General features: G+C 44.5%; 1 protein-coding gene across 3 annotated transcripts in view; it reads left to right on the plus strand.

The window, feature by feature from the left end:
• Positions 1-17,659, plus strand: part of ERGIC3 (ERGIC and golgi 3) — a 107,699-nt gene extending 90,040 nt beyond the window's left edge. For all 3 annotated transcript variants that reach the window (XM_085895170.1, XM_085895171.1, XM_085895173.1), the window contains 3 exons: positions 13,242-13,378; positions 13,845-13,900; positions 14,724-17,659. In XM_085895170.1, the coding sequence (XP_085751296.1) occupies positions 13,242-13,378; positions 13,845-13,900; positions 14,724-14,803 (273 nt within the window). In that variant the 3' untranslated portion in view covers positions 14,804-17,659. The remainder of the gene's footprint in view (positions 1-13,241; positions 13,379-13,844; positions 13,901-14,723) is intronic.
• The last annotated feature ends 496 nt before the right edge of the window (positions 17,660-18,155 follow it).

Raw genomic sequence — 18,155 nt, forward strand, 5'->3', positions numbered from 1 at the left:
TGTTGCTGCTGGTTGTATCATTACTGGGAGCACGGCTGTGCCACTGATGCAGTGCCCCCTGTTTCCAGTAAACTGGTGCTCATTGTGCTGACTTTGGAAGGATGATAGGCTGCGTCAACCGACTTGGTGTTATTTAACAGAACAACGGGCTCGAACTCAAGATCCTAATATCTTTAGCCAGCCACCTTAACCGTTAAGCAAACAGGCGTAACCTAACACTGATTTTTATCTCTTGCGTTCGCACCTGGTCTTGTGTACAAAATGCACCTATGTACAGCATCTATGCCATTATTTAATGCCTCCAGCCTTTCATTCGTGTTTGTGAAAGCACTCATCCATAAAGTTGGTTGCTGAATGAATGAGTGAGTGAGTGAGGTACCTGGCTGTCAGGTTTGTCATGGAAAATGATTGTTTGCAACTGCATCGAGCAAAATGTGATCGTGGATATGCAAAGTCCTGATTTTATAAACATGTTGATTTGTTGTCACTAACTTTTTCTCTTCTTCTTTTCATGATCCCTTCCAGAATTTAAATGGATCCAAACTAAAGGTGGTTGGTTATGCCTCGTATTTTCTGAATAAGTAAAGTTTTCTTGGACAAAGAAAAGCATGAGAAAACTTTTCTTGCAGCTCGAAAAATATTCTCATGGCTTTCTGGTTTCAAGAAAACTTTTATTTTTAGAAAATATTTTCTTATGAAGAAAATTATTTTTGACACTGCAGGAATTGGGAATTTGCTGAGGGTGCCGGCACCAATGTGCCTACTTTTTGTTCCAGACACCGTGTGATCTTTAACATCCACTTGATGATAGCACTGGTGTCCCCAGGTTAAAGTCCATCTGAGGGATTGTGCGCTCATTGATGCAACGCTCAACCTGTGAATCACCGACCAAACAGTTTATAGTCGTCAGTAATCACACCCAGAATAGACAGCTCAAAGGGAAGCATGCTACCCCTTACCTCTCTGTCGGACGTCATTCCAGTTATTCATCAGTTCAGTCCACGGATTTTGAGGCCTGTATCGGTGTTAAATGAATATGGCTAAAGAGAGATTGTTGTATATTGCTCATTGATTAATGTGTGTGCAGCACCTGGCTTCAAGTGACATTGTTTTGGAAGTTGATGCATTGCCTTTCAGAGATTGTGGCAGGAATTTAGAATTTGTCCAGGGTACCAGCGCACGTCGGCCTACTCGTTGTTTTAGAAAGATACCGTGGTATGTCTGACATGCACCATTAAATATTATCAGATGGGATGGCCAGCTTAATGCTTCCTCTGAAGGAAGATGTACTCACTGGGGCAAAGCCCTGCCTTTGTATCAATAGGATGATGGGTTGTCTGAGAATCAAACTCAGACATGACAGCTCATATCGGTGAGTATGCTACCTTTGAGCTCCCCTCTGAACATTCAGATGCTGATAACCTGATGGTAAAAATATAGACGATTACCTGGTGTTTATTATCTCATAACTCCCGTGGCATTGTATACTGTCGGGAAGAATGGTGTGGATACTGCAACCTTCATATTTTGCTTGTACTGTAATGTTAGTCCGACAAAGCACAACCAACCATCATCCCACCCCCACCAATTATGGGAGTGTGAGAACTTTTGTGTTTGTTTGTTTTTACGTGACATTTTAATCCCTGTCCTAAATTTCCTGGAGGAACTTGAGCCAATCATGATCTATGAAATGGTGGGACTTGTGAACTAATTGGGGTGGATGAGGCACATTGTTGCCTTCTTGAAGCTTATTTGTGAGCCAGCTGGGTTTTCATCAACCACCCAATAGCTGCAGAAACTGGCTTTGATTCCAGAAAAAGCTTTAGAATCCAAATCCTATAAAAATGCTGCCTTCACCCATACTTGAATAGACAACCTTTAGTCCTTTTAAGTCCTACCGACCTGATCACTGCACCTGTTGATATCTAAATCTTAAACAGAGTACTGTATTTCATTGAAGTTTGAGCAATTTTAGACCAGGATCACTAATCCAGCAGTGAGTTCATTACATCTTAGAAGGCTGGTGTTGCCAACAAGAATAAATTATATGCTTCAACACAGAGAGACAAAGGCAGCAAGGAAGTGTAGCGGGGGGGGATGGGTGGGGAGGTCAGTGGGAGTAAATGAAAGCAGGGGTCGATTTGGGAGAAAGCATTGGGAGATAGGCAGCACTTTTGAAAGATTGGATGGAGGGGCACAAGATGAAAGACAATGGGAGTTGTTTCCACAGATGAGAGAAAAGAGAAGTGAAGAGATGAGGAGATAATTCAGTTTGGAATTTGGGAAGGTAAATAGGTTTGGGATTCTGTAAGAATGCATGTGACTTTGAGTGGGCTCAAGGAAGACGGAGGGACAATAGGATGGGAGGAGCGATGCCAGAATTGAGTCAAAAGAAACATGAGGGCCTAACGCACTGCCTGGGATTTATGAGAAGCAGACCTTGAAACTCTGCTTCCTGCTGAGAAATATCAACAATGTTCGGAAAACCTTGGACTTTATTCACTCCCAAGGGAGCAGGATGGGAAGTAGCTTCACCAGCCCAGAGTGGGGATCTGTGTTTCATGACGACAAATGAAGGCACTGTAATGAAGACTGCCATGATATCTGACCAATTCAAAATCAACTTAACTGTCAGGTGGATAATAATGAATCACCTTTGAATAACCTTGAAGTACCACACACCGTCTCTCCAAGAAGATTGTCTGGCAAAATCTCCCATACACTTCCCTAACAATCCTCTTGAAGTTCAGTCATTAAACTTTTGGGCCTCACGATCAGAAATTATCTTTCTTGGACAAACCACATTTCCAAGTTGGTCTCCAAAGCCAGTCGCCGACTGGGCATCCTCCGTCGTACAAAGTAATTCCTTGGCACATCAGAACTCATCCACCGAAAAAGCCTTCATCTGCAGATTGATGGAGTATGACTCTCCTCTGGGCTAGTGCCCCTGCCTCACACCTTGCTCAGCCTAACAGTTCGGTGGTCTCTCTGTGTTCTCCCACCTCCTTTCTGGTGTTGCACCCTCCAACCTTGCAACCCTCCCATCCACAAGTTTCTTTAGGGTGCTTGCTGTCTTCCAGTATCCCCCTTCTGTTGAAACTCCTAAAATCCAGAATCACTGCTCACCTCCACTCATTCGTTCCACGTTTTTGTCCTGGCTGTGGAACCAACTTCCTCATTTTCATCAATCCCATTCTTCCTTTAAGGGCTTCTTGAACAACAGCTGTTCATCACCATCTCAGATCATCCCCCATCCAAAACCGTGATGTTTCTACCACCATTAACCCTTTATTGCCAGCGTTGCCGGCACCCTGAACAATTTACAAATTCCTGCCACCTTCAGTTAATATTCAGCAGTGGAGTAGCAACTATTCAGCAAATCTGAAAACCCATTCCGTGGGAGTACCTCCTGTGCAGCTTCCCTTCGCAGGGCAGCTCACCGGATGATGGGATTGGGACAAAGCCTTCGGGACCCCCAATCTTTGATGATAGGAGGGAAGCCACGGGGTAACATTCCCTGGTCAGATTGCGGGAGAGTGTGTCGGAGTGGTGCTGAGGTGTCGTCCACCAGACGGCGGTCTCCTTGGGTTAACCTGAGGCCGTCCCTTCGGGTGGGTGCCTGGAATGTCCTATCCCTAAGAGAGGATGATCACCTGTCTCTGTTATCATCTGAGCTCAAGCGTTTGGACATCGGTATTGCAGCTCTCTCTGAGGTTCGGAGACTGGATTGCGGCGAGATCATGGTGGGTGGTTACACCTACTATTGGTCTGGTCGCTCTGATGGTTACCATACTCAAGGAGTTGCTGTAGCTGTGTCCAACAAGCTGACCCCAATTATAATTGAGGTAACACCGGTCAATGAGCGTATTATGAGACTAAGGATTCGTCACTCCTGAGGTGTCATTTCCCTGGTCTCTGTCTATGCTCCGACTGAGGTGAGTGACCTCACCGTGAAGGATGCATTCTACGCCACGCTCGAGTCTGTGGTTGATCAGTGCCCCAGACGAGATACACTTCTCGTCTTGGGGAATTTCAATGCATCGACTGGAACTGAGAGGGATGGTTATGAGGTGTGTGTTCGTCCCCATGGGTCTGGATCTGTGAACCTGAATAGCACCAAGTTCCTTGTCTTTGCAAGAAGTCATGGACTTAGGGTGGATGCTTCATGGTTTCAGCGCCCACAAGCTCATTGCTAGACTTAGTATTCCAACGCTGGCGGTGTGGCAAACGAGATTGACCATGTCCTCGTTGATGGTCACTGGAGGATGATCCAGAACTGCAGGGTCTACCGGAGTGCTCATTTCCTCAATAATAACCACCGGCTTGTTGTTAAAACTCTGAAGTTGCACCTTAAATCCTGGAGAATGGTACCATCCCAACCGAGGCTGGATGTTTGAAAGCTCAAGGATGAGAGGGTTGCTGAGGAGTTTGCGAACAGACTGAGTGGAGATTTTGGGGGTCTGGGTGCTTTGGGAGGTCCTGAGGAGTTGTGGAGTGCCTTCAAGACCACCTTCCTTGATGTTGCCGGTAGATGTCTTGGAACTCACCGCAGGGCAAAGAAGAATTTTGTCTCTCAAGGGACACTGGATACCATTGACCAGAGTCGCAGGGCCAGGCTGAATGGCAGAGCTGAGCTGTTCAGGGAGCTGAGGCATAAAACTGTACGTGTGCTAGGTGTGGACAAGGAGGCCTATGTGCAAGGATTCTGTGAGGGGGTAGAGCATCACCTGCGGTCAAGTGATTCTCATCCTGCTTACAGGGGAATTCGTGCATTGTGTTCATCCAAGCCCATCCCTCGGTGTACTGCAGTTAGAGCAAAGGGTGGTAGGCTCTTGACAGAGGAGTCCAAAGTGAAGGCCTGCTGGGCCGGTTACTTTGAGCGGTTGTACCAGGCTGATCCACCAGCTGTCGAGTTGGACATCAGGGGTGTTACAATCCCTGTTGCTGACCCTCCAATCAACTGTGGTCCACCTTTGCTTGTGGAAACACTGGCTGTGGTGAACCGGTTGAAATGGGGTAAAGCTCCAGGGATCTGTGGCATCCATGCTGAACTTCTCAAGGCTGGTGGAAATGCTGCACTCGTGTCGTTGCATGCAGTTTTGTGCTCTGCCTGGAACACAGGCATCATCCCAACTGATTGGAAAAGGGGCTTTGTTATCTTTCTCTGGAAAGGGAAGGGTGATCGCCAAGACTGCAACAACTACCGTGGGGTGATGTTGCTCTCCGTGCCAGGAAAGATCTTTGCTCAGATAATTCTTGATGGGGTTCGCCACCATCTGCTTGAGCACCAACGTCCAGAGCGGTCAGGCTTTACACCAAAGAGGTCAACGATTGACCCTATTCTTGCTCTTCGTGTCCTCACCGAACGCAGAAGAGTTTCGGCAGGGGCTGCTTGCATCCGATGTTGATCTCTGTAAAGCGTTCGATTCAATGAATCGGGATGTCCTCTGGAGGATTCTTGGTCTTCGTGGGGTGCCACCAAAACTGATCGATTTGATGTCTGAACTCTACTCTGGTACTGAGAGTGCTGTGAGATCTGGTGGTACCTTCTCTGACTTATTTCCAGTTCTTACTGGAGTTTGTCAGAGGTGTGTACTGGCGCCCACACTTTTCAGCACTTGTATGGACTGGATTTGAGGGAGTATGTTGGAGAGATCAAGCTGCGGTGCATTGTTTGGGAATGTCAAGATCTCTGACCTTGATTTCACAGATGATGCAGTCATCTTTGCAGAGACTTTAGATATCCTTTTGGGGACCCTCGAGGTGCTGAATGAGAAGTCTGAGCCACTGGGATTATGAGTTTCCTGGGTCAAAACTAAGATCCAGCCTTTCAATGACATATTGGATGCTGCTATCTTGTCTCTACCTGTTTGTGGTGAGGATGTTGAGGTCGTGGAGAGATTCATTTATCTTGGCAGTGATATTCATGTCTCTGCTGGCTGTGACTCGGAGGTCAGTTGACATGTCGGGCCTGGGGAGTCATGAATTCACTGTCGGGGTGTGGTACTGTCGGTTCCTGTGCAGGAGGACTTTAAGTCTGCGTCTTCAGGTCCTTGGTGCTTCCGGTCTTGCTCTACAGATGTGAGACTTGGACTCTGACCAAGGATCTGAGACCGCGACTTAATTCCTTTGGTACCAGGTCTCTTCGGAGAATCCTTGGCTATTGCTGGTCCGACTTTTGCTGAGAGAGACTCAAATGAGATTTGTTACCTGCATAGTCCGTGAGCGTCAGCTTCGGCTGTATGGACATGTGGCTCATTTTCCTGACGCTGATCCTGCTCATCAGATTCTCTCAGCGAGGGAGCCATGTGAGTGGAGGAGGCCAATGGGCTGACCACGTGCCTCGTGGTTACAGCAAGTTGATCAGCATCTCAAGAAGATGGGGATGGGCCAGGCATCTGCTTGGGAGATGGCCAAGCAGAGGCTCCTGAAGTGCTGGCGGTAAGTAGACGCAGCGACGCGCTGCTCTGACACATGCGCTCCCATACCTGACCTGAGCTGAGATTCTAATGCAGGCTGGACAGCTTAGAGGAGAGTATAAATTACCAATGGGGTTATGTGTCAAATGGAGGTCACAATTGGGCTGTGAGGGTGTCAGAGGTGATATCGCATGTCACACTTGAATACATGGCTGGAAGAAATGACATAGGAGGCCCCAAGATGTAAGTTGTAAGTGATCAATGTGCAGTCCACAAAATCTTGTGGCTTTAAAAATCGGACAGGCAATGGGATACATCATTCATGTGGAAAGACTCATTGGAGCACTTTACCTGGAGGCCGAGCAAGATTAGACTGCTCGGATCTGTTCGTCTGTGGGGAACGCAATAAGCATAGAATGCCTTAGCTCTCATACGAGCCTCGACAGTGTATACAAATGAAAAAAAAATGCTTCAATGACGTTGGGGGTGTGTTCCATAGCAATCAGCTTCTCGAGTGGTTGCTCTGGAGTGATTCTCGCCAAGTTGCTTAAGCACTCAAGCAAGCACTTCATTGAAACGGTTAATAAGGAACATCTGGCTTGGCAAGCGATAGCAAGGTTATTGATAATGAAACACATTCCCTGGTTAACTTGGTTTGCTCCACATTTATTTCAGTAGCGACTGTTTAAAATGGTAAGCTTATGTTGGAAAGAATTGACAGAATAGTTTGTGGTGAAAATAATTTTACTTCCAGTTGGTATTGTAACCCATGAAACATCACACTGAACTATTTATACACCTTAACATGGTGTTCGGCCAAGGCGGACATCCCGGCCAAGGCGGGGAAGGAGTAAAGTCATTACAACTTCCGTTGTGTGACCCTTCGTCCCCCTGGCAAGTTTGGTTGGGATTGGATAAGTAACGACCGAATGTATCACGGTCAGACAGACAGACAGACACCAAGTTGCATAATTTAGGATGATTAAATACTTTCCCATGATGCATTTATTAGGTCTGACAGGAAAGATGTGCAGAGGAAGGGGGAGTTGAAGGCTGGAGTCTTCTGGGGTACAGATGGGGTACAACTTCCTGTCTTCCTTGCGAAATGTCTAGTCTGGGTTCGATTCCCAACTCGGCAATCAACTCTCGCATCGGTGCTTCACAGGGAGAGAGTTGCATCACCAAATGTTAAGCTGGGTTAGTTGGTGATGCTACATTCGTTGGTGAATGTTAAAGATCCCATGGTGTCTTTCATGAAGACTGACAGTTAGTTATTACTGACACACAACAAATTGGATAGTTCTTCCCATACCATCTTCAGTTGAAAGCCAGGCCTGGTCAGTCGGTTTGTGAATAGTCAGGGCTATGAAGAAGTTGTAGTGTTAGTCGTTATGCATTTATTGTACCAAGTTGAGCAGATTCGGACAAGAACAGGTCACAAAACCTGGAGGGTCAAGATGAATGATTTTGAACCATAGTGAAAGTTATTATATCATCTGTAAGAAACTTGGTGCTTTTTTTGAAGTTAATGTTTTTGTTTTGCTTTTTTTCTTACTTTTGGATGCGTTTTTACCCGTGGCATGCCCAGGTCTATAAGAGCTTTACCTTACTGTTGCTGCTGCTGCTGTTGTTGTGGTTCTTGTTGGGGGTCGATTTTAAAAACGTGCACCCATTGGTCAGACAGCTACCAGACCACACCCACATCTGTCGCTTGACACCACCCACCACACCACCCACACAAAATGATATGGGCGCCATCTTGGTTTTCTGGTGTTCCAAGCACAGGCCTGTTGGCCTCTGATGAATATACACTGTCCGGGTTTGTTGCATCAGATTTCCATTGGCTTTGTTTGGGTGGAGTGTTGAAGGACCCTGAAAAACCTAATCATATGTCGAATATAATATTATTAGTAAGGTTCAATTAAGCCCATACGTACCTTCCTAAAAAATAGCGTTATGAAATTTTTGAATGGACCCATATTGGGGTTAAACAATTGGTGGCCGTGCGACGAATCGGCTCATTCTGTTATAACCATTCTGATATAACTATGACAAATCAACGCACGCGCACATGCACACGCGCACGCACACACACACATACACACACACAGACAAAACTGAGGCAACAGATATGAAGTAAATCATCCCCTGTTCAGAATCACTATGAATCTTTTATATCTAGTCTTATTCATTGATATGGGAACATGGGACAGACACGGCACAAGGTTAATGAGACAGGTTGGAGAATTTTTTATTCTCAGACCCAGCTTTCACCACAGACACGTGGGACATGAGCAAGTTGAGTGGACAAAGGAGGTGTAATATATTATTACGGCCTGATGTTCGCCATGAGGGGAAGCACTCGAGTTTCTCCCAAACACCCGGTCCTGAGGCCGCTGACTACAGATAACTCCGCCGTCCAACGGGCTGTAGTTCTTACACAGCCATAGCAGCTTGACTTAAACGACCAGCCGAGCAGAGTTGCACTTCGATGTTTCCACGATACCTTTCTATTGGCACGGCAACCTAACTGAAGGCCACACCCTCAGCGCAGCACTTGGTGATCTTCTGCCAAGCGGAGCAGATAGGTGCAGCACTGGTGAACAGAGCAAATCAGGTGGGGTACTACTTCCTGTCGAACTATGCTTGTACACAGAGTCAGACCAATGAAGGAAAGGACAACCGAGACAGATTGGAAATAACAAACAATTATTTATTGACACACAAGCAAGCAATCATTTGAAAGCGAGTATCTACAGGCAAAGAAGCAAAAGGCACAAAAGAGCAGATTTAACGATAACACAGTCTTTCTTATACAATCTTATTTACACACAATACATGGTCATCATTCAATCCAGGGGAAAGAAGAAAACAAGAACAACTTGAGAAGAGAAGAAACGAAAAGTAGGGTCGACTCTTTTTTTTTTTCCCCCCCCCCCCCCGCCTCATTTCAACAGGGCTCTGCCAGTCCAAATATACTGCAGAATGGCGGGGGGAAGGATGGGGAAGATGGTTTATGGTGTGGTGATGGGATGTGCAGCTTCGTTTAAGGCATCCAGACCTAGTTGGCAAGTTCTCTCTGGCATGCAAGATATGGAACGGCAAGCAGCTCGCTCCATTTATGCTGCCCCCCCCCCATCTCCAGTAGCTCCCCACGAACGAACGAAGATGTGCCACGTACTGGGCTTTTCATACTGCCCTCCTTCGCACTCTGGGCTCCCTCCCTCTCTTCACACACCTCTGTCCCTCACCGGACAAGCTTTTTGGCGTCGACGAGGACCAGCTCCTCAGCTTCTTCCTTCTCTCTGGATCTAGCTTTCTCCCTCTCTCAGCTCGTACGAGCCTCCTTCTCATTGGTGCTCATCCGATGTGGGCGTGTCCACGACATGAAAAATTCCACTGTTTCTGAAGGAAATTTTCACCACAGCCCCCACCATGCCTTTGGCGTGGGAAAGACATCCCGGGCACCCTCGAGCCCCTCCCTCGCACGCCAAATGTTCATTGCACGGTGCGCCACTGTACCCTGCCTTTGAGACGTGCCACACCCCATCGTATACAGCAAAAGCATTGCACTTCGTGCCACGAACATGCTTGCAAGAAGGGACACATTCCCATGCGGTGAAGGTAATCCGATCGGCCCGAAGGATTAATGGCCTCAGATGGACCGAATGTGCCCAATTTAATAATGTGTGAATGGAGTGAAAATGTAGAGGGAAACAGACAGACCTCGGGACAAAGGAGGGACTGTTGACTTCAGGTTTGGTGAAAAGGGTCATTGGGGGATTGTTAAGACGTATCGATGGTGTGGAGGGGGGAATGTTGAAAGGAGCATGGGGGAGGGGAATGGACCAATGGGGTAAAAGAGGGATTGTTGAAAGTAGCAGAGTGGGGATTGTTGGAATGGACCGATGGGGGTAAAGGAGGAAAGATTGAAAGGAGCATGTGGGGAGGGAAAACACGAACTAACCTCAACACATGCTGCGCGAAACTCTAAGACAAGGGAAAAAGGGTCTACCTACACATCGACCGAAGAAATAACTCATCCTCGCTTCTCCTGCATGTCCATGTATGCTGTCCTCCTGGGGTAATTTTCCAAAACTGTAACTATATATTTTGCGTTGCAGGTTGTGACGACCGTACGGTCATTTTTATTATGAACAAGAAATATTGGGAATGCCTGATTGCCACTGGGAAACTGTACAGGAAAAATGTTTTCTCCCTTTGCCAGTGAAAAGGATCAGCCGATGCTGTTTCATAAAGGAAAGGACTCCGATCTGTGTCGGGGTGGGAGGGTATGTGTGTGGGGGGGTGGGGGGAGGAGGGAGCCACACTGCCACATTGCCACATTTGCAATGTATCTGTCCATTTCTGTCTGCCCTTTTCCCTTTAAATCTGATAATTTGTTGCCCTATGTCATTTAGTTCAATCGGTCTGATAACCTGTTGCCTTCTGTTGCTTTTGTGCTTCCATGAGCCAAGACTTCTACATACAGAAAAACATGTAGGAAGAGTATGTTGGGAAACATCAATGTCCTTTTACTTGAATTACAAGAACATTACCTGACAAGGATAAATCACAAATGAAAACAAGAAATCACAGAAACTGGATACTCAAAACAATTAGGATTCATGTCCCCTACTTAAGGCCCTGTCACACCTTGACGATTTAGCCAGCGTATGCCTGACGTATGCAAAATTGGGCTAAAACGCCGGCACACGTCGAATACGTTATGGGTAAGTTTGTATACGTTAAGAGCACGCTGAAAAACACTGCCATATGTCGTAGTACGCTGGCTTTCATCGTTGTACTTTGCGGTTGTCCTCAAATTTTAGCATGATTGAAATTTTCCGACGTATGCCAGCGTATGACTCACACGTTCTCATAAGTCGAAACACGTCGAGATAATGATTAGCGTACCCGAAACTTATCTATAACCTATGAGTAACGTGTTGTAGGCACGTTACACGATCGTTGCACACACGTCGAGGCACGTTATGCGATCGTTGACACACGTCGAGGCACGTTACTTGTAAGTTACTCATAAGTCGAAACACGTCGAGGTAATGCTTAGCGTACCCAAAACTTATTTCTAACCTATGAGTAACGTGCTTTGAACCTATGTGTAACGTACCTCCAACGCATATTGACGTATGTAGACGTATTTGATTGACGTCTTCCGGATTACCACAGAACTTACTGAACGTGTTTCTAATTTCCAGCTACGGTATAATGGCGTATTGGCAGCGTTTAAAAAAAAAACAAAAAACAACAATAACTTCCGATATTTCGTCACGTGCCGTTACGTCATGTCCTATTGCCTCTTCAGTTTTCTCATGTCTTATTCTTAGTTCCTCCTCTGTGAATATTTTCTGTTTGAGGATATTGTCACATCGACGTCGAAACTTGAAAGCAAATGTCCGAATATATTTTAAAATTCGTGATAGACTAAAAAAAAAAACGAATTAAAAAAAACAACAACTTCAGACATTTCGTCACGTGCCTTCACGGAGCCAAGGAGAAAAAAAGAAAATGTGCCTTGACGGAGAAAATACGTTTCAGGTATGCTAAACATTACCTCGACGTGTTTCGACTTGTGAGTAACTTTCAAGGAACTTGTGTTGACGTGTGTCAACGATCGCATAACGTGCCTACAACTTATTCCCAGCGTAGCGGAACTTGTGAGCCATACGGCGAGTACGTCGTAAAATTTTCAGCATGCTTGAAATAATCACGACGTACTAAACGTACCACGAAATATGACAGTGTACTTCATCGTTTTTCAGCGTGCTCTTAACGTATACACAACTTACCCATAACGTATTCGACGTGTCCCAGCGTTTTAGACACATTTTTCATAGGCCGGCATACGCTGGCTAAATCACCAAGGTGTGACTGCGATGTTGATACTTCCAATTCTCAGGCGGTTATGATTTAAGTCGGCGTGCGGCAGGTTTTTAACAGGCTATGCCACGAGTTCATCGGCGATACGTGCAGCGCGCTATGCCTAAGTTAAACTATCGTTGGGCATAGGTTGTGAACGCCGACAACAGGCTAAGCATTCGTTGGTATAAGTTATCTATAAGACAAAGAAATGTTCTGTGCCAGTTACTAATATGTTATGCATACGACCAGCACGTTATAAATACGACCAAAACTTTTTTTTAAAACATCAAAATTTCAGCGTACGCCAAAGTTTTACATACATTTTTATACGTTGCCATTGCTGGCTAAATCGTCAAGGTGTGACAGCGCCTTTAATCCCGTAATATTGTCAAATGTTATTTTTAATTCTATACTTTTCAGAAAAGTTTGTGAAGTACACAATTGTGAATGAAAAACAGGAATACTACGAGATGCTAATATGTACCTTGACGCACGAGGCATGAGAAAATATATGTATCAGCACAGAGACAACAGACTATAGCATCAGACGATACAGCATAGAGACTATAGCATCTCATAATTTTCCTGCTTTTCATTCACAATTGTGTACTTCACAAACTTTTCTACAATGTATGCGATAGAAAGAATATTTGATAGTATTTTGGGATTAAATAGGGTACGTGATTCCCAAATGTTTTGAGTAATCAGTTTCTGTGATTGCTCGATGTCAAAGTACAAATGAAAAAAAAAAGAAATCGCCTACTCTTGACCTGTACGTAGCAGTAATAATCTCTCTCCAGGACTACGTTTTGATATGATCATGGCTCGAGATTCAAACCTGTGCTTTCAGTGCATCGATACCATGCTGATGCGTCACCCACATCCTTTTGACATGATTTAAAGTTTGTTCTTCCTATTCTTCCGGCCTTCCTGATGCAGGTGCTACGGACAAACCAGTTCTCCGTCACGAGACACGAGAAGTTGGTCAGCGGGTTCGTATCTGATCAGAGCCTGCCTGGGGTGTTCGTCTCCTACGAGCTGTCGCCCATGATGGTGCGATTCACGGAGAGGCAGAGGTAAGAACATTCCAGATTAGCCCTCAGGGCAAGACTTTTATTCTGCTGGGTGACCAGCATGCCAAGTTAGCACTATTAAACAATTGAGTACTGCACACGTACATGGAGTGCTGCAAAATGAGCGTGCTGTTCATATTTGCATCTGCTTGAGATGTCTTTATTATTTTTTTTCTCGGCGTTCATTAATCTGCCAACCTTGACTGCTTGATATGCTGAGACGCTCTTACTCGAACAGAAATGAGCAATTGCCGTGGAAAGCATTGCACTTGGCATGTTTGGCTGCTAGGAGATGGAAAACCTAATTGCATGACCCAGTGAGGCACGAGGCTTGATGCCTTTGTGATGGCGGTGTGTGAGACAGGTTTTGACGTCACTAACTAAGAAAAAGGTTCTTTTGAATAATACGCGCTTTGATTTTTAGATTGTGCTGTGCTCTGAGCCAACTTTTTCTCATCTCAAACTGCAGGTCGTTCGCACATTTCCTCACCGGAGTCTGCGCCATCATCGGTGGGGTGTTTACAGGTGTGAACATCCTCATTTTGGCTCGATTCAATTAGGATTTTATTTTATATTTTTTTGTGGCTTCTCCTTATTCATCTTTAAGAATAATCTTATCAGTCGTGTGTGCATGTGTAAACCTTTAGGGATGGCAGAATAGATTGGAGGTATGTGCGCTCACCTTTGAGCTGTTGAGGCACATGTAGGGTGATGTGTCAGCCATCCATGGAAGGATGTTAAGTAAGCTATCACCACTGGTCGTTGGTGGACATTAAAGATCCCATAGTGCCTTTCACAAGGGGAGGCGAATGATCACCGCACTCCGAACAAATTTCGAATTCCAAATCACATTCAGTTGAACGTCAAGCCTGGCGAGCCAGTTCGTGAAAGACTTGGGGCCAAAAACGTTTCCTGGTCGACCCCACGAAGAGTTGGGAATAATTGTGGCAGGAGTTGTAGCAGTCGTAGATGCACGTAAACCTTCCCAGCTCAAATAATATCGTTAATTGCTATAGAGGTGTCCTTGCTTCCCTTTCTCAGTCTTCCATTTTACTCCTGTCATGGTGTATGCTTTGAATTAAAAATAAATTGGTACTTAAAAAAAAAATATATATATATATATATATATATATATATATATATATATATATATATATATATATATATATATTGTAACATATCTAATCATCATTGTGGAACATTGTTTAGATTGTGCCAGTGACGAGTTCTTGAATCTCCCTTTAGCATTAATCAACGTGTGACCTCAGATGTTGACCTCTTGTAATAACATGGCATTGATCTGACGTATCCCGAGTAAAACCTGGGGAATGTCGTGCGTCTGTCTTAGTGGCGGGCCTCATCGACTCCGCAATTTACCACTCTGCCCGGGCCATCCAGAAGAAGATAGAACTTGGAAAAGCCACCTGAGACGCTGTCCGTCTGAGCCCGAGTTGTCCTTCTGCCATTTTTAGCCACAAAGAAAAATAAAATAATTAAAGAATACTTGTGTTATCAAGCGATTATCCGGAGCATTTATCCAGCGATTCATAAAGATTTTGATCTTTATGAATCGCTGGATAGATGCTCTGTGTGATCCCTGTGGGGTGAGCACAGGGTTACCTTGTCCATTTTATTTTATTACTGTTCAGCCAGTATTTGAAATGTGTGTGTGTGTGTGTGTGTGTGTGTGTGTGTGTGTGTGTGTGTGTGTGTGTGTGTGTGTGTGCGTGCGTGCGTGCGTGCGTGCGTGCGTGCGTGCGTGCGTGCGTGCGTGCGTGCGTGTGTGCGAGCGTGCGCGTCTGTGCAACCACCGTGATGTTTGACATGTAAAACTCTGATTCTGTTGTGGTTTTGGTTGGGGGTTGGGGGTTGGGGGGGGGTGGATTGTCATGTCATGATGTGAACTTGTGAACTTGTTTCTACCAGGTCAAAACAAAGTTACAAAAACGAGATGCCTTCTTTTGTGTGATTTGTTACAATGGCACGTTCCAAGATAATAACAGCTTTAAAGTTGTACTAATGGAAAACCAGTGGGCTTCATGGGCTTTCAAAAAAAAAAAAAGAGTATTTTTAACTTGCCAAAACTAAGTTTTTGCAAGATATGTTAGTCAGCTTGTATGTTTTTTTTTATTTTATTATTGTTTGTAATCATGTATCGATCACTCTGCAGAGCACAGTTATCATTGGAAATTTTTGTAACTTTGCATATCAGAGGCCTATAGAGGTCCTTTTCAGCGCATAAAATTTTGAAGAAGGTCAAAGGTCAAGGTCACTTTGTCGCAAATCAGGGGAGTCGACGAAACCCTTATTTTATGAGTAATTTTGATCGGATCGTCTTCAAACTTCATGGGAATATAGTTCATGGTCTGGCACTCAGCTGATTAATTTTTGGTGGCGATCGGCCTTCACCTTCATGATTAGCGCTGGAGGTCGAAAGTTTTTGACCCCAAGGTCAAATTTTGAAATCTTAAGTACCATATCGTGTAATACCTCAAATTGAACACCTCGATGAGTGCTTTCCAGATATTTCAAGCTTGAGACATTATGACATCATTTGGTGACGTTATGAGGCAAACGCATATTTTCATGGTAACTCTGTAGAACGATTCTCATCAGAATCTCTCGTAGGCAGATATTTCTCAAGGAGTCGCTCCTGGTGGATAGCAGCTCTGTTCACCTCAGTGTGACCTTAAAGAAGTCACACGTGGTCACCTTTTGGCAAGATGCGGGTCACGCTGCGGGAGACATTGGGTTTTTGTTATTTTATTTTTGTGCTTTGAGTTTCACAATTTGTTGTTTTTTTTAAATTGCAGTTTTAAAAATTATTAATATTTTATTTTTTACACCATCTAGCTTATGCAGCAGAGATGCATCACATTTTACATTGGGCATTGTAATCGGAATAAAATAATCATTTTATCCTTCAATGGTAATGGAGCACAGAACTAACCTCCATACTCCACCCCCTCCACTTTCTCCCTTGTTTCCATGGGAACAAGAATGAGATGAAAGTCCAAAAAAATTTTTTTTTTGTTTAAACCCACATATGTAATTTTCAAAAGCATCAATCAGTGTGTGTATGCCACCATAATTAGTGTATTATGATATTATCTTTCCTCAAATGTCAATTATGTGTGATGAGTATGAGCCCGCTCGTAGTAGCTACTGATTTAGTGGAACATTTGGTGTTGGAGTGGGCTGGGGGTTGAAGGGATTTGGGGTTGTGGGGGTGAGAGTCCTACACTTACTAAATTCTCCACGATGAACAGTATTTAAAGCTATTCTTTCTCTACAGTGTTCTTAAGTTCATGGTGCATATACATTGCAGCACAAAGATTATATGGAGGTTTCTTACTGACATAAGTGGTGACGTCACAACCTGTTTGTTGTTCCATGGTTTTGTGGGAAAATGTCTGCAGAAATATCTGCAACTGGAAGTGACTCCAGCTTATCTAAAGTTGTTTGTCATTTGGACAAGCAGAGCAGGCATTGCAGGCATATCCAGAAGTGAGAAGTTGGTGGAGTCACGGATCCCTACAACTTTCCAGGAAACTTGCTGACCCCCTTGGAGAAGCAAGCTGATGGGGAGCGGCTACCTGACCTACAGTACCCCGATATCTACAATTATCGAGTAAACATTTCCACTACACAAAGGAGGCCGTGAAAGCTTATAAGAGCTTCGACGGTTACAAATATTTTGTGGCAAGCTGGGTCCATGCGATGCAGACCTGGAGTGTGCCAAGTAATCAGAGGGTGCTGGTGATGTCCAAAGTAATTACCAAGCAACATTAATCGGCAATGTAGGCTTATAAACACACTAGTTTGTCATAAAACTCTGTGGGGTTGATTTACTGTCGTGACAGTGCTCGAGCGGAACTTCCATCAAGTGATTACCCAATCGAGTCCGAGTTCTTTTATAACCCAATTTGGACCAACCCCAATCACCTGGTCCAGATTAGCTTTGGTTGTAAAGTCTCCCATCACAAATGAATGGAGATTGTGTGCACTGGAATGCTGCATGATTTATAAATTGTATAATTACTCACCATGAATACCTGTCGCTTCGCTGACCGGTTTAATCAAAGGACAGCATGTTGTACTTCACAAACATATTGTATATCTATCTCTGATTCTCAATGAGGATTTAAAATTAAGTGAAACAAGCCAAAAAAAAAACAAAAAAGGTATTTTATAACACGTCGTTCCGACTGCTGTCGTGGTGGCTGTCATTGTTGTTGTTTGTATGTTCTTTGAGTGTACTATTAAATACATATTTTTTTTGTTGTTGTTTCTTCGAGAAGTATTAACGCGGATAATCTTGTGTGCTCCTTCCGTGTCCTGCATACTATATTTCTCAAAGGTTCCTGCTGTCGTACCAAACAAGTCTCAGGCATTGTAAATTACAGTGCTTTGTGCAATAAAAATATAAAAATTTGGTCTGCCAGTCAAATTTGACCTCCAAGATGGTGGTTCAATTTGACCTCCAAGTGACCTTGTCATGTCAGTGAGAAACCTCTATTCAAGGACATTGACATTTCTTCTTCTTCTTTTGTATGCAATGTGTAAGTATTTTGTATGTAGCATCATTGGCTGAGGGTGCAGCTATGCCGCTGATGCAGTGCCCCTTGTCGCTGAGGGTATTCGTATTCTCGGGTTGTGCCCGAACGCAGTTCTGGTACTGCCGAAGCAGTTACTTGGCAAGGCTTATGCTAGGTGGTTTGCCATTGCCTTCCCAGCAGTAGTGGTATTTGTTTGCCGGCGATAGCTCGCCTACTCTTCA

Source organism: Eptatretus burgeri, chromosome 9 (assembly GCF_056783735.1).
Source record: "Eptatretus burgeri isolate ZD-2024b chromosome 9, Ebu_testis_v1, whole genome shotgun sequence".
Classification (NCBI taxonomy): domain Eukaryota; kingdom Metazoa; phylum Chordata; class Myxini; order Myxiniformes; family Myxinidae; genus Eptatretus; species Eptatretus burgeri.